Raw genomic sequence first — 15,873 nt, 5'->3', positions numbered from 1 at the left:
GAATACGTGCTCGCCACCCTCCAGTCTTTCCCTTTCTCGCTTTTGCGTGCACGCACCTAAACACGTCCGCCCCCCTGTCACTACTCTCGTCCCTCTCTGACCCACAGTCAGTCGCACACATTTATACACATGCATGCGGGTGGACGGCGGATTCTGAAATCTCCGTGAAGATGGTGGTACCGGGGCTGTTTTTTTAACTGTGCTTAGATAGCTCACATAACGCTTTACAGCGGTATCCATTGTGCCTCTTCTGGAAAGAAAGACCGGTGAATGGCCAGACAACGGGGAATAGAAGAACATCTCAAAGGGATAGAGAGGATCGGACGGGAAGTGCGTTTAAATAGCGAAACCCGCAAATCTGCCTTGAATACAATTGAAGTATTTGGACAGAAGAAACAGACGTCTGCTTCTTCATGCAATTGAGTTAAAGTGGGGGATCAAGGAGCCGCTTGTCTGTTCAGGGAGGACTCGGTGTCCGGGGGATACGAGGAAGGGAGAAAGCTGGTAATTAGCCCATATTCTCCACTTGCTATTCGTCTGCGACTCAATGGGAAGAATAGTGGCGTGGGAAAAGTTTCCATCAAACGAGCAAAGGAGGACGGAAAGGGGCTACATACAACCAAGACTGGCTTCCGCCGTGGCCCTGTATGGATGGCAGACTGAAGTTTACTGACAATTCAATTGCCGGTCACTCGTGGAATTATGGGAGAAATCAGTGCCAGTTATCAGGAAATTCAAATAAATGTTATGTTGACTTGACTGTTCTTGTATTATCAAAACAATATTTACTCAACACAGACTGAGCATGGGATGGATCCAATAAAGTAGGTATTTGCGCGTGTAGGCTTACACTTGATCTCCAATTAAATTGTAGGTCTACTACATTTTGCAGCTTTTTGCTCTGCCAACTTGTCCTCTTAAAATTGCCCACTTCTGTCAGCGTGGATCCCCGGGAATTGGAGGCGCAGCTTTGGAAATTCCGGAGAGGGACCTCAGGAAAGGACGGGGCTCCATCCATGGAAATACTTACGAATAGGCCTTTTCCCAATCACAGCAAGAGCATGTGGGTAAAGAAGGATAATGGGCATTAGACGTCAGTGTTTGTTTTCTCTTTCTTGTTAATGGGAAGACATTTCCGCCTTAAATAACCCAGCACATGTCAAACAATAGTTCCGTAACTGTGGCTTTTCTTGCAATGCCTTTACAACGACGGTGCTTGGGTTCATTTGGGGAATATGGGATAAAGTTCTATACACACTAAGTGTTCACGCGTGAAGTTTGAAATTATTATTTTTCTCATATATCACTGTAAATTGGAAGCAATTTCTGAATGCATTATATTCTACTTGCTTAAAAGCATTACCATGTAATATAGAACATATAAGAGAGGACAGGCAGGAGGCTACAGTTCTGTAGAGACAAATATAAATGCAGACGGGATCTAAAATCAATGGAGGATTATTTTGACAGTGCATGTACAAAGAATGGCTATGCAGGCAGCCAAGTAGTGAGAGCATGAAGGAATTTGATCCAGGTTTCAGTTGTCATTATCTGAAGAATTTGTCCCAATATACCAGTAGTCTACAGTCGGCTATTTAGTCAGGGGAGAGCCTTGGAAATACTACTGAAATGCTACTGAATACTACTAAAGTAGTATTACACAACTAGGTTTCTACAGTCAACATAATTATGTTATGTAAGATTTTGACTTCTCCCCAAATCTTTTTCAATGAGTCAAAAACAGTTGTTAGTACTTGGACTGGAACAGAATGAACTGTGCCGACACAAGTGCGTCAAAACAGAGGGGAAGGTATAAGAATGTGAGTATTGACGTCATGAGGGGCAATAATTAACAGATCAAAATTCAGTACAGGCTAACTGTCAGACTTTTTCTCTGGAGATGTTTTCTGTTAGTGCATAATTTATTTGTTCTAGTCTAGAGGGTACCACACTCAATACATTCATAGCCTACATTGCCTTGCAAATAGCAATTCGCTCTATTGTTGTCGAATTTCTGTTAGATTAAAAAGCAACATGGCATCCCCCCAACATCAGCAGCTGCTGCCTCACAACACAGAGGTGAGCTGTGACTCAAGCGGCGAGGGCAGCGTCTCCGTGAGGATCAGCAGTAGTGTCAAACACAAGCACGGAGGAGGAGCCGGGGCGCTGGGTGGCATGGGAGGAGGCTTCATGGGGAGTGGGTCCAAACACTGCAAGTACAGCATCTCCTCTAGCTGCAGCTCGGGAGAGTCCGGGGTTCTCAGGCCCGTGGTTAAGGGGCTGCGAACCCAGAGGAAGATGCCCCAGCTGTTCGAAAGGTCTGCGGGGCACTTCTGGGACCCAAAGTTTGACTCTCCCATCCTGGAGGAGGCATGCAGGGAGAGGTGCTTTCCCCAGACCCAGCGGAGGTTCCGCTACGTCCTCTTCTACCTGTTCGCCGCCAGCCTCCTCTGGGGGGTGTACTTCAGTGCCAACCCCGACCGGTGTGACCGAACTGCCTTCCTCGTCCCCACCGCCTGCTTCCTCCTCTTCTGCCTCCTCCTCTTCCTTTTGACGTTCACAAGGATCTACGTCCGCTGCTACAACCAGGCGTCACTGCTGCTCATCGTGGTGACTTTTGCCCTCACCCTGGCACCCCAGATCCAGACAGCCGGCTTCAGGGACCTGGAGACCCTCCCTCCTGAGGATGTGGTGGAGGATGTGGGGGACTTCAGTGGCATGGAGCCCAGAAATGTGACCTTCAACCGGGACTTACCCACGGGCAGCGCCTGCCTATCTCCAGTAGGGACCTTCTCCCTGGGCATGGAGGTGCTGCTGCTACTCTACAGCGTCCTCCACGTCCGACTCTATGCCTCGGTGCTACTGGGACTTCTCTACTCTGTGCTCTTCGAGGCTCTGGGATGGCTTCACCTCACCCAGGCTGCTGGGGATGGTTGGAGCCAGGCCATGGAGGGGTCTGACTGGGACACTCTACGCTGGCTGGGGCCAGCCAAAGCTTTGCTCCACCTGTGCGCCCATGCCATCGGCATCCACCTTTTCATCATGTCTGAGGTGCGATCGCGAAGTACCTTCCTCAAGGTGGGCCAGGCCATCATGCACGGCAAGGACCTGGAGGTGGAGAAGGCGCTGAAAGAACGCATGATCCACTCGGTGATGCCTCGGAGGGTGGCCGACGACCTGATGAAGCAGGGCGACGAGGAAGGCTTGGCGGGCGGGAGCTCGGCCAAGCGCTACTCCAGCAGCGGCGCGGCGGCCGTCATCTCCAGTCCCAAGAACAACAAGAGGAATAAGACCTCAATCCCGAGAGGCCAGATCATCTTCAGACCCTTCAACATGAAGCGCATGGAGCCCGTCAGCATCCTCTTTGCGGATATCGTAGGCTTCACCAAGATGTCTGCCAACAAGTCGGCCCACGCCTTGGTGGGGCTCCTCAATGACCTCTTTGGACGTTTTGACCGGCTGTGTGAGCTGACGTGCTGTGAGAAGATAAGCACCCTCGGGGACTGCTACTACTGCGTGGCAGGCTGCCCTGAACCTCGGGCTGACCATGCCTACTGCTGCGTAGAGATGGGGCTGGGCATGATCCAAGCCATCGAACAGTTCTGCCAGGAGAAGAGCGAGATGGTTAACATGAGGGTGGGCGTCCACACGGGCACTGTCCTGTGCGGTATCCTCGGGATGAAGCGATTTAAGTTCGACGTGTGGTCCAACGACGTGAACCTGGCCAATTTGATGGAGCAACTGGGCGTGGCCGGGAAGGTGCACCTATCAGAGGCCACCGCCAACTTTTTGGATGACCGGTACCAGCGGGAGAACGGACGGGTCACTGAGAGGGTTGGACAGAGCGTGGTGGCGGACCAGCTGAAAGGTACGTGACCAGCTGGTTGCAAGGCGGGGATTGCACATCTGTGGGAATGGGTTGTGATTTATGTGATTGCTTTCAGTGGTGGAAAAAGTACCCAAATGTCATACTTGAGTAAAAGTAAAGGCACCTTAATAGAAAATTACTCAAGTCACCCAGTAAAATAGTAAAATAGTAAAATAGTACTTAGTAAAATAGTACTTGAGTAAGTCTAAAAGTATTTGGTTTTAAATATACTTAAGTATCAAAAGTAAAAGTATAAATCATTTCACATTCTATATATTAAGCAAACCAGACAGCACGTTTTGGCTAGCCAGGGGAACATACTAACACTCAGACATTTACAAATGACGCATGTGTGTTTGGTGAGTCCGCCAGATCAGAGTCAGTAGGAATGACCCGGGCTTTTCTCTTGGTAAGTGAGTGAATTGGACAGTTTCACTGTCCTGCTAAGTATTCAAAATGTAACGAGTACTTTTTGGGTGTCAGCGAAACTGTACAGACTAAAAACTACATCATTTAAAAAAATGTATGTAGTGAAGTATAAGTTGTCACAAATGTTAATGGTGAAGCACAGAAACCCCAAAAAACGACTTAAGTAGTACTTGAAAGTACTTTTCCTTAAGCGTTCCAGTATTGCCTGGCTGTCAGGAGTTAAGCACAGATTGAGATGTTTTAGTGATGGCTAAATGTAACATGATATCCAGTCTTGTGTATTTGTTTAGCATGGCATGGAGAGAGTCAGAAGCAGTATTGATATTGATCTCTCTATGCAGTGGAACATTTTAACATATGCTGGGACTTTTCTTGTTCTGCCTTACTGATGGCCTCTCTATCAAATAAAATGTTATTTGTCACATGCGCCGAATACAACAGGTGTAGCCTTTACCATGAAATGCTGACTTACAAGCCCTTAACCAACAATGCAGTTTAAGAAATAGAGTTAAGAAAATATTTACTGAATAAACTAAAGTAAAAAAATGTAATCAAAAGGTAACACAAGGAAATGACATAACAACAACGAGTCAATGTACAGGGGGTACCGGTACCGAGTCAATGTACAGGGGGTACCGGTACCGAGTCAATGTACAGGGGGTACCGGTACCGAGGCAACGTACAGGGGGTACCGGTACCGAGGCAACGTACAGGGGGTACCGGTACCGAGTCAACGTGCAGGGGGTACCGGTACCGAGTCAACGTGCAGGGGGTACCGGTACCGAGGCAACGTGCAGGGGGTACCGGTACCGAGTCAATGTGCAGGGGGTACCGGTACCGAGTCAACGTGCAGGGGGTACCGGTACCGAGTCAACGTGCAGGGGGTACCGGTACCGAGTCAACGTACAGGGGGTACCGGTACCGAGTCAATGTACAGGGGGTACCGGTACCGAGTCAATGTACAGGGGGTACCGGTACCGAGTCAACGTACAGGGGGTACCGGTACCGAGTCAACGTACAGGGGGTACCGGTACCGAGTCAATGTACAGGGGGTACCGGTACCGAGGCAACGTACAGGGGGTACCGGTACCGAGTCAATGTACAGGGGGTACCGGTACCGAGTCAATGTACAGGGGGTACCGGTACCGAGTCAATGTACAGGGGGTACCGGTACCGAGTCAATGTACAGGGGGTACCGGTACCGAGGCAACGTACAGGGGGTACCGGTACCGAGTCAACGTGCAGGGGGTACCGGTACCGAGTCAACGTGCAGGGGGTACCGGTACCGAGTCAACGTGCAGGGGGTACCGGTACCGAGTCAACGTGCAGGGGGTACCGGTACCGAGTCAACGTGCAGGGGGTACCGGTACCGAGTCAATGTGCAGGGGGTACCGGTACCGAGTCAACGTACAGGGGGTACCGGTACCGAGGCAACGTGCAGGGGGTACCGGTACCGAGTCAATGTGCAGGGGGTACCGGTACCGAGTCAATGTGCAGGGGGTACCGGTACCGAGTCAACGTGCAGGGGGTACCGGTACCGAGTCAACGTGCAGGGGGTACCGGTACCGAGTCAACGTGCAGGAGGTACCGGTACCGAGTCAATGTGCAGGGGGTACAGGTTAGTCGAGGTCATTTGACGGTAGGGGTAAAGTGACTATGCATGGATAATAAAAGGCGAGTAGCAGCAGTGTAGAACAAAGGTGTGGGGGGGGTCAATGTCAATAGTCTGGGTGACCATTTGAATAATTGTAATCTATCGGTCCTCTACTGATGCAGCAAGGTCACCTAACGGCAGTTTCGCAACACAGGCAGCAGTAATAAGGACAGTACGGCTGTTCATTTTCACTTAGTAAACCTATGTGGTTTTAATGTAAACACCTTTATGCTGTGTTGTTTATGTGCTGCAGAACGGTGCACCCATTTCTGTTCTGAATGAGAGCTTTATACAGGGCCAGTCGGGACACTACATCAAAGGTGATTGGTGGTTCCCTCTTTGTTGTTCGTGATTGCGAGACACGTGGAGCCTGGCACTGGTCAAGGTCAGCACCTGTTTCACAGTGTCATATGTCATACGCTGGGGACATCAGGGACAGGGGGGTTCAGTCTGTTGGGAGGTGCCCTTTGTGGCTGACTGGGTGTTGGTTTTATCTGACACTGAACCACAAACAGACTGTTGTACCCCTCTGTCTCCCGTCCTCCCCCTTATTTCTGTTCCCTGTTCAGTTATACTGCCTGCCTGCCTGTCTGCCACCCAGACGTCGTCCTCAATGTGACCCTGTTCTCTTACCCTGGCTCTGAACCTCCAAGGGATTGTCTTACCTTAGTGAGACAATTTCCTTAGGGGGAGACACTATAGACCCAAACTGTTACAGACCTATATCTATCCTACCCGGCCTTTCTAAAGTCTTCGAATACCACTGTACCTTCTCCGCTATGCAATCTGGTTTCCACGAGGGTCATGGGTGCACCTCAGCCACATTCAAGGTCCTAAACGATATCATAACCACCATCGATAAAAGACAAGACTGTGCAGCCGTCTTCATCGACTTGGCCAAGGCATTCGACTCTGTCAAACACCCCATTATTTTCAGCAGACTCAACAGCCTTGGTTTGTCAAGTAACTGCCTCGTCCGGTTCACTAACTACTTGTCAGATAGAGTTCAGTGTGTCAAATCATAGGGCCTGTTGTCCGGTCCTCTGACAGTCTCTATGGGGGTGCCACAGGCTTCAGTTTTCGGGCTGATTCTTTTCTCTGTATACATCAATGATGTCGATCTTGCTGCTGGTGATTCTCTGATCCACCTCTACGAAGACGACACCATTCTGTATACTTCTGGCCCCTCTTTGGACACTGTGTTAACTAACCTCCAGACGAGCTTCAATGCCATACAACTCTCCTTCCATGGCCTCCAACTACTCTTAAATGTAAGTGAAACTAAATGCATGCTCTTCAACCGATCGCTGCCCACACCTGCCCACCCGTCTAGCATCACTACACTTGACAGTTCTGACTTACAATATGTGGACAACTACAAATACCTAGATGTCTGGTTAGACTGTAAACTCTCCTTCCAGACTCACGTTAAGCATCTCCAATCCAAATTTAAATCTAGAATTGAATTCCTATTCCACAACAAAGCATCCTTCACTCATGATGCCAAACATACCCTCGTAAAACTGACTATCCTACCGATCCTTGACTTCGGCAATGTCATTTACAAAATAGCCTCCAACACTCTGCTCAACAAACTGGATGTAGTCTATCACAGTGCAATCCGTTTTGTCACCAAAGCCCCATATACTACCCACCACTGCGACCTGTATGCTCTTGTTGACTGGCCCTCGCTTCATATTCATCGCCAAAACCACTGGCTCCAGGTCATCTATAAGTCTTTGCTAGGTAAAGCCATGCCTTATCTCAGCTCACTGGTCACCATAGCAGCACCCACCCGTAGCAGTTATATTTCACGGGTCATCCCCGAAGCCAACTCGTCCTTTGGCCGCCTTTCCTTCCAGTTCTCTGCTGCCAATGACTGGAACGAATTGCAAAAATCACTGAAGCTGGAGTCTTATATCTCCCTCACTAAATTTAAGCATCGGCTGTCAGAGCAGCTTACCGATCATTGCACCTGTACACAGCCCATCTGTAAATAGCCCACCCAACTACCTCATTCCCATATTGTTATTTTTTTGTTGTTGCTACATTGCACCCCAGTATCTCTACTTGCACATTCATCTTCTGCACTATCCATCACTCCAGTGTTTAATTGCTAAATTGTAATTATTTCGCCACTATGGCCTATTTATTGCCTTACCTCCCTAATCTTATTACATTTGCACACACTGTACATAGATTTTTCTATTGGGTTATTGACTGTACGTTTGTTTATTCCATGTGTAACTCTGTTGTTTGTGTCGCACTGCTTTGCTTTATCTTGGCCAGGTCGCAGTTGTAAATGAGAACTTGTTCTCAACTGGCCTACCTGGTTAAATAAAGGTGTTCTCAACTAGCCTACCTGGTTAAATAAAGGTGTTCTCAACTAGCCTACCTGGTTAAATAAAGGTGTTCTCAACTAGCCTACCTGGTTAAATAAAGGTGTTCTCAACTGGCCTACCTGGTTAAATAAAGGTGTTCTCAACTGGCCTACCTGGTTAAATAAAGGTGTTCTCAACTGGCCTACCTGGTTAAATAAAGGTGAAATAGAAATAAATAAATAAGTGCAACTATTTATGTAACAGCTTTTCTTTATAAATGGAGATGTCAGCAATTTACAGTGCATCTGCTCCGCCTCGTTTCAGCCTCTCTCTCCGTCTCCATTATCTCTCTCTCTCTCTCTCCGTTTCCTTTTCACGCTCTCTATTCCTCACACTGTCCCTCTCTCCCTGCTAAATCACATAACCCCAGAGAGACCAGTAATTCACTTTTATTTGATGCTTTTATGCAAATACCTCTGATGGAACTAAAACTATGGCTTAATGGCTCTTTTCATCACCTGGAGAATCAGTACATTATCACCTAGCAGTATGAAGTTATGGTGCCAAACGTAGCTGTGTTTGAAAGGCTGAGGGATTGAACCGCCACTAAAATGAAAATCCCCTTTATTCTGCTTCGCTCTCCAGCCATAGCAGTATCAGAGGCTCACACCACACAACTGTCATTGTGGGCAATGATAGGACCTACCATGTTTTGATTCAGTGAGATTGTTGTTGGTGTGTCGTGGAGTCATGTATATCATGAATATGTGGAACTACCAGTATTATTTTATCTTGATTTAACTTTGCAAGTCAGTTAAGAACAAATTCTTATTTTCAATGATGGCCTAGGAACAGTGGGTTAACTGCCTGTTCAGGGGCAGAACGACAGATTTGTACCTTGTCAGCTCGGGGATTCGATTTTGCAACCTTTCGGTCCAACGCTCTAACCACTAGGCTACGCTTCCGCCCCATACTCTACCAGTATACTCTATCAATATACTCTGCAGTGTATAGTCAGGGTTTTCAGGTCAAAAGGACGAGTCACCTCGCTCATTCCCACGACCCTGCGTCCCACATGCAAGGGTAAAGTCCCCTTCACAGCTAGTAGGTAGATGCTGTGCTGGCTGACTTGTGTGTCACATCTCATCATTTTTAGAAGCTGGGCGAGGAACTCTGCAGAACGAAACATTGGGGCCTTCACATATATACATTAGGGGAAAGTCCTTTCCCAGCTCGTAGGTAGATGCTGGTTTGGCTGACCTGGGTAGTAAAGAAATGAACAATGTCATGCAGTACATCACATGATTCCGAGCTTCTGGCTGAGACACTGCAGAAAGAAATACTGAGATTCTTATTCCAACTTTAATAGTGACAACGTTTTGGTATAAGGAAGGACTATATATCGTGCATGCCTTTTTTTGTGTCTCTAGGCCTATGTTGGATCACAGTGGAGCCAACCAGGGTAAATGCCTGTGTGTGATTCCAGAGCATGAAGACAATCTGAGCATTGTCACAGCATGGCAGCGGCTGGTGGTGGGGGCTGGTGGCGGGGGGCTGGTGGCGGCGGGCTGGTGGCGGGGGGCTGGTGGCGGGGGCTGACGGCGGGCTGGTGGCGGGGGCTGACGCCTCAGCAGGTGCAGCTGGTCAGCTGTAAATGATGGATGATGGCGGGAAGGAATGAAGATTCTTCTCTGTCAGAGACACCACCGCTCCCGTTTGTCAGGCAGCCCCTGGAGTGTCTTTAGTAGGCCACACACACACACACACCAGCAGGCGTGAAAAAGACCTGAAACCCAACGATGGTTGCATTTTTTATGGAGTGGTCGGGCCCGTTATGCTCTCTCCATCTGAGGGAAAATGGTGTCTTTTAACGGGTCCCCAGGCGCCTGTCCAAGACCGTCTGTGTAGTGTTGGTTTCCCTTCTCCAATCTCTCCCTCCCTCCCTTCATCTATCTCTCATCCATCTCTCTCTCTCTCCCTCCCTCCCTTCATCTATCTCTCATCCATCTGTCCCTCTCCATTCTCACTACCTCTGCTTTTCTCTCCCTCCCCCCTCTCTCACTCCCCCCCCACCTCCCCTCTCTCCTTCTTCCTCATCCTCTCACCGATACTGTCTGTTAGGGCCATTTCACACTGCATCTTTGATGTGTGGGCGTGTTGCTCTATGTGTGACTTTACCATCATTCCATTTCTCAACACCATGACTCATGGTTACAGTCAGGTCATTGTAACATTGCGTAGTGAGAACAAACCTTCAAGATTTGTGTACTTTAGTCAGCATATATAGTGTGCCAAGTTGCCTGCCTCGGTCTATACACTGCACAGCTATAGCAGCAGTCTCTGTCTATACATTGCACAGCTATAGCAGCAGTCTCTGTCTATACACTGCACAGCTATAGCAGCAGTCTCTGTCTATACACTGCACAGCTATAGCAGCAGTCTCTGTCTATACATTGCACAGCTATAGCAGCAGTCTCTGTCTATACATTGCACAGCTATAGCAGCAGTCTCTGTCTATACACTGCACAGCTATAGCAGCAGTCTCTGTCTATACACTGCACAGCTATAGCAGCAGTCTCTGTCTATACATTGCACAGCTATAGCAGCAGTCTCTGTCTATACACTGCACAGCTATAGCAGCAGTCTCTGTCTATACACTGCACAGCTATAGCAGCAGTCTCTGTCTATACACTGCACAGCTATAGCAGCAGTCTCTGTCTACACTGCACAGCTATAGCAGCAGTCTCTGTCTACACACTGCACAGCTATAGCAGCAGTCTCTGTCTACACACTGCACAGCTATAGCAGCAGTCTCTGTCTACACTGCACAGCTATAGCAGCAGTCTCTGTCTATACACTGCACAGCTATAGCAGCAGTCTCTGTCTATACACTGCACAGCTATAGCAGCAGTCTCTGTCTATACATTGCACAGCTATAGCAGCAGTCTCTGTCTATACATTGCACAGCTATAGCAGCAGTCTCTGTCTATACATTGCACAGCTATAGCAGCAGTCTCTGTCTATACACTGCACAGCTATAGCAGCAGTCTCTGTCTATACACTGCACAGCTATAGCAGCAGTCTCTGTCTACACTGCACAGCTATAGCAGCAGTCTCTGTCTATACACTGCACAGCTATGGCAGCAGTCTCTGTCTATACATTGCACAGCTATGGCAGCAGTCTCTGTCTATACACTGCACAGCTATAGCAGCAGTCTCTGTCTATACACTGCACAGCTATAGCAGCAGTCTCTGTCTATACACTGCACAGCTATGCAGCAGTCTCTGTCTATACATTGCACAGCTATAGCAGCAGTCTCTGTCTATACACTGCACAGCTATAGCAGCAGTCTCTGTCTATACACTGCACAGCTATGGCAGCAGTCTCTGTCTATACACTGCACAGCTATAGCAGCAGTCTCTGTCTATACACTGCACAGCTATAGCAGCAGTCTCTGTCTATACATTGCACAGCTATAGCAGCAGTCTCTGTCTATACATTGCACAGCTATGCAGCAGTCTCTGTCTATACATTGCACAGCTATAGCAGCAGTCTCTGTCTATACACTGCACAGCTATAGTAGCAGTTTCTGTCTATACACTGCACAGCTATAGCAGCAGTCTCTGTCTATACACTGCACAGCTATAGCAGCAGTCTCTGTCTATACACTGCACAGCTATAGCAGCAGTCTCTGTCTATACATTGCACAGCTATGCAGCAGTCTCTGTCTATACACTGCACAGCTATAGCAGCAGTCTCTGTCTACACTGCACAGCTATGGCAGCAGTCTCTGTCTATACACTGCACAGCTATAGCAGCAGTCTCTGTCTATACACTGCACAGCTATAGCAGCAGTCTCTGTCTATACATTGCACAGCTATAGCAGCAGTCTGTCTATACATTGCACAGCTATAGCAGCAGTCTCTGTCTATACATTGCACAGCTATAGCAGCAGTCTCTGTCTATACACTGCACAGCTATGGCAGCAGTCTCTGTCTATACATTGCACAGCTATAGCAGCAGTCTCTGTCTATACATTGCACAGCTGTAGCAGCAGTCTCTGTCTATACACTGCACAGCTATAGCAGCAGTCTCTGTCTATACACTGCACAGCTATGCAGCAGTCTCTGTCTATACATTGCACAGCTATAGCAGCAGTCTCTGTCTATACACTGCACAGCTATAGCAGCAGTCTCTGTCTATACATTGCACAGCTATAGCAGCAGTCTCTGTCTATACATTGCACAGCTATAGCAGCAGTCTCTGTCTATACATTGCACAGCTATAGCAGCAGTCTCTGTCTATACACTGCACAGCTATAGCAGCAGTCTCTGTCTATACACTGCACAGCTATAGCAGCAGTCTCTGTCTATACACTGCACAGCTATAGCAGCAGTCTCTGTCTATACACTGCACAGCTATAGCAGCAGTCTCTGTCTATACATTGCACAGCTATAGCAGCAGTCTCTGTCTATACACTGCACAGCTATAGCAGCAGTCTCTGTCTACACACTGCACAGCTATAGCAGCAGTCTCTGTCTACACATTGCACAGCTATAGCAGCAGTCTCTGTCTACACTGCACAGCTATAGCAGCAGTCTCTGTCTATACATTGCACAGCTATGCAGCAGTCTCTGTCTACACACTGCACAGCTATGCAGCAATCTCTGTCTATACATTGCACAGCTATAGCAGCAGTCTCTGTCTACACACTGCACAGCTATAGCAGCAGTCTCTGTCTACACATTGCACAGCTATAGCAGCAGTCTCTGTCTACACTGCACAGCTATAGCAGCAGTCTCTGTCTATACATTGCACAGCTATGCAGCAGTCTCTGTCTACACACTGCACAGCTATGCAGCAATCTCTGTCTATACATTGCACAGCTATAGCAGCAGTCTCTGTCTATACACTGCACAGCTATGGCAGCAGTCTCTGTCTATACATTGCACAGCTATAGCAGCAGTCTTCAGCCAAGGAGTCAGCGTGTTATGAGCTTGCCAGGTGAGTAATAAGGCTATATTTCCATTTTAGTCATTTAGCAGACATTTTTATCCAGAGGGACTTACAGGAACAATTAGGGGTCAAGGGCACAATGACAGATTTGTCACCTAGTCGGCTCGTGAATTCTAAATAGCAACCTTTCGGTTACTGGCCCAACGCCCTTAACCAATAGGCTACCATAAGTGCCCTTTACTTAACGGCCAGAGGAAGAAATGATTTACAGCGCAACATTTCTCGCTCGTTAATTAGATTCACGAGGACGAACGCGTCTGCCCTCACCACTCTCCCTTTTTTTCCCGCCTCAGGTTAAATGTGCCGTTTCCACTCCTCTGACTCCGCCCTCCTCCCCCTCTTCGCTCCTCCCCCTCCTCCCCCTCTCCTCCCTTCCCTCCATGATGTATTCAGTTCACTTCCCAAGATGTATCCTGTCCTTGTACTTTTTCTTGGCCCGCTGAGAGAGCTAGCTGTCAGGAGGAGAGAGTTGTGCTTGTTCGCTGTGAAAAATCTTCCCCACTGTCTTAGCGTACATAAGCTACAGTAAGTCATGGTGGGAGGGTGTGGATTCTGGCAGGGTCGGAGCTCTTTGCTCGCCCAGCTGTGGGAGTAAATGGCTTTGACCCAGACACTAATTGTTGTGCCACTGCCCTCCCTCCGTGGTCTTGATGTTCTTTTGAGTTAGTTAATGTCTCACTCTTGGTGTTCAGGGCCTTCAACGCATTTTAACAGGCCAAGATTGTATTCAAGCCTTTTTCTAAATCTATAACTGGGTCTTTTTCCCCTTTGGCACTGCTAAGCCAGGCCGAGCTGTAGGCCTACTGGGCTGGACTGGTTATGCATCCATCATAGTTGCTGGAACTGTGCTGGAAAGCACAATGTGAAAATAAAATATCCAAGCCAACCAGTTCAGGACGGCTCTATAGTCTAAAGTGTAAATCAGGCTTTTCATTACACACATGCTTAAACACACTGGTGTCTGACCTACAGTACCAGTCAAAAGTTTGGACAAACCAACTCATTCAACGGTTTTTCTTTATTTGTTATTATTTTCTACATTATAGAATGATAGTGAAGATATCAAAACTATGAAATAACACATATGGAATCATGTAGTAACCAAAAAAGTGTTAAACAAATCTAAATAGATTTTAGATTTTTCAAAGTAGCCACCCTTTGCCTTGATGACAGCTTTGCACACTCTTGGCATTTTCTCAACCAGCTTCACCTGGAATGTTTTTCCAACAGTCTTGAAGGAGTTCCCACATATGCTGAGCACTTATTGGCTGCTTTTCCTTCACTTTGTGGTCCAATTCATCCCAAACCATCTCAATTGAGTTGAGGTTGGGTGATTGTGGAGGCCAGGTCATCTGATGCAGGACTCCATCACTCTCATTCTTGGTCAATTAGTCCTTACACAGCCTGGAGGTGTGTTGGGTCATTGTCCTGTTGAAAAACAAATTATATAGTCCCACTAAGCACAAACCAGATGGGATGGCGTCTCGCTGCATAATGCTGTGGTCGCCATGCTGGTTAAGTGTGCTTGGAATTCTAAATAAATCACTGACAGTGTCACCAGCAAAGCACCATCACAAGTCCTCCTCCATGCTTCATTTTGGGAACCACACATGCGGAGATCATCTGTTCACCTGCTCTGCGTCTCATAAAGACAAAGTGGTTAAAACCAAAAATCTCAAATTTCCACCGGTTTAACACAGGTTTAATGTCCATTGCTCATGTTTCTTGGCCCAAGAAACTTGGTCCTTTAGTAGTTTTTTTTGCAGCAATTCGACCACGAAGGCCTGATTCATGCAGTATGCAGTCTCCTCTGAACAGTTGATTTTGAGATGTGTCTGTTACTTGAACTCTGTCAAGCATTTATTTAGGCTGCAATTTCTGAGGCTGGTAACTCTAATGAACTTATCTGGGTCTTCCTTTCCTGTGGCGGTCCTCATGAGAGCCAGTTTCATCATAGTGCTTGATGGTTTTTGCGACTGCACTTGAAGAAACTTGCATGAAAGTAATGATAGACTGTCATTTCTCTTTGATTATTTGAGCTAGTCTTGCCATAATATGGACTTGGTCTTTTACCAAATAGGTCTATCTTCTGTATACCACTCCTACCTTGTCACACCACAACTGATTGGTTCAAACACATTAAGAAGGAAAGAAATTCCACAAATTAACTTTTAAGAAGGCACACCTGTTAATTGAAATGTATTCCAGGTGCATACCTCATGAAGCTGGTTGAGAGAATGCCAAGAATGTGCAAAGCTGTCATCAAGGCAAAGGTTGGCTACTTTGAAGAATCACAGATATAAAATCTATACACTTTTTTGGTTACTACATGATTCCATATGTGTTATTTCATAGTTTTGATGTCTTCACTATTATTCTACAATGTAGAAAATTTTACAAATAAAGAAACAACCTTGAATGAGTAGGCGTGCCCAAACTTTCGACTGGTACTGTAACTGTTTACAATTTATTGTTGTGTTTGTAGCCTCTGGCTGAGTGCCAAATAGTTAAATGTCACAGGTGCATCCTGTTAAGGATGAGCTAGCCAGTCCCTAAGTGACGCTCTAATAATAGCCATTCTGCA

The 15,873-nt window shown here is 47.3% G+C and overlaps 1 protein-coding gene across 2 annotated transcripts in view; it reads left to right on the top strand.

The window, feature by feature from the left end:
- LOC110516720 (adenylate cyclase type 9) overlaps window positions 1-15,873 on the top strand; it is an 89,240-nt gene continuing 73,367 nt past the window's right edge. Inside the window, exons 1-2 of one of the 2 annotated variants that reach the window (XM_036941748.1) lie at window positions 7-824; window positions 941-3,868. In XM_036941748.1, coding sequence (XP_036797643.1) covers window positions 2,035-3,868 — 1,834 coding nt within the window. In that variant the 5' untranslated portion in view covers window positions 7-824; window positions 941-2,034. Of the gene's footprint in view, window positions 3,869-15,873 lie in introns of both variants that reach the window. The other variant, XM_036941749.1, reaches the window with a different exon arrangement.

This window comes from Oncorhynchus mykiss, chromosome 13, assembly GCF_013265735.2.
Source record: "Oncorhynchus mykiss isolate Arlee chromosome 13, USDA_OmykA_1.1, whole genome shotgun sequence".
NCBI classification, from domain to species: domain Eukaryota; kingdom Metazoa; phylum Chordata; class Actinopteri; order Salmoniformes; family Salmonidae; genus Oncorhynchus; species Oncorhynchus mykiss.
Note: the sequence above shows the minus strand (reverse complement) of the source record. Positions and strands in the feature narration are given on the sequence as shown.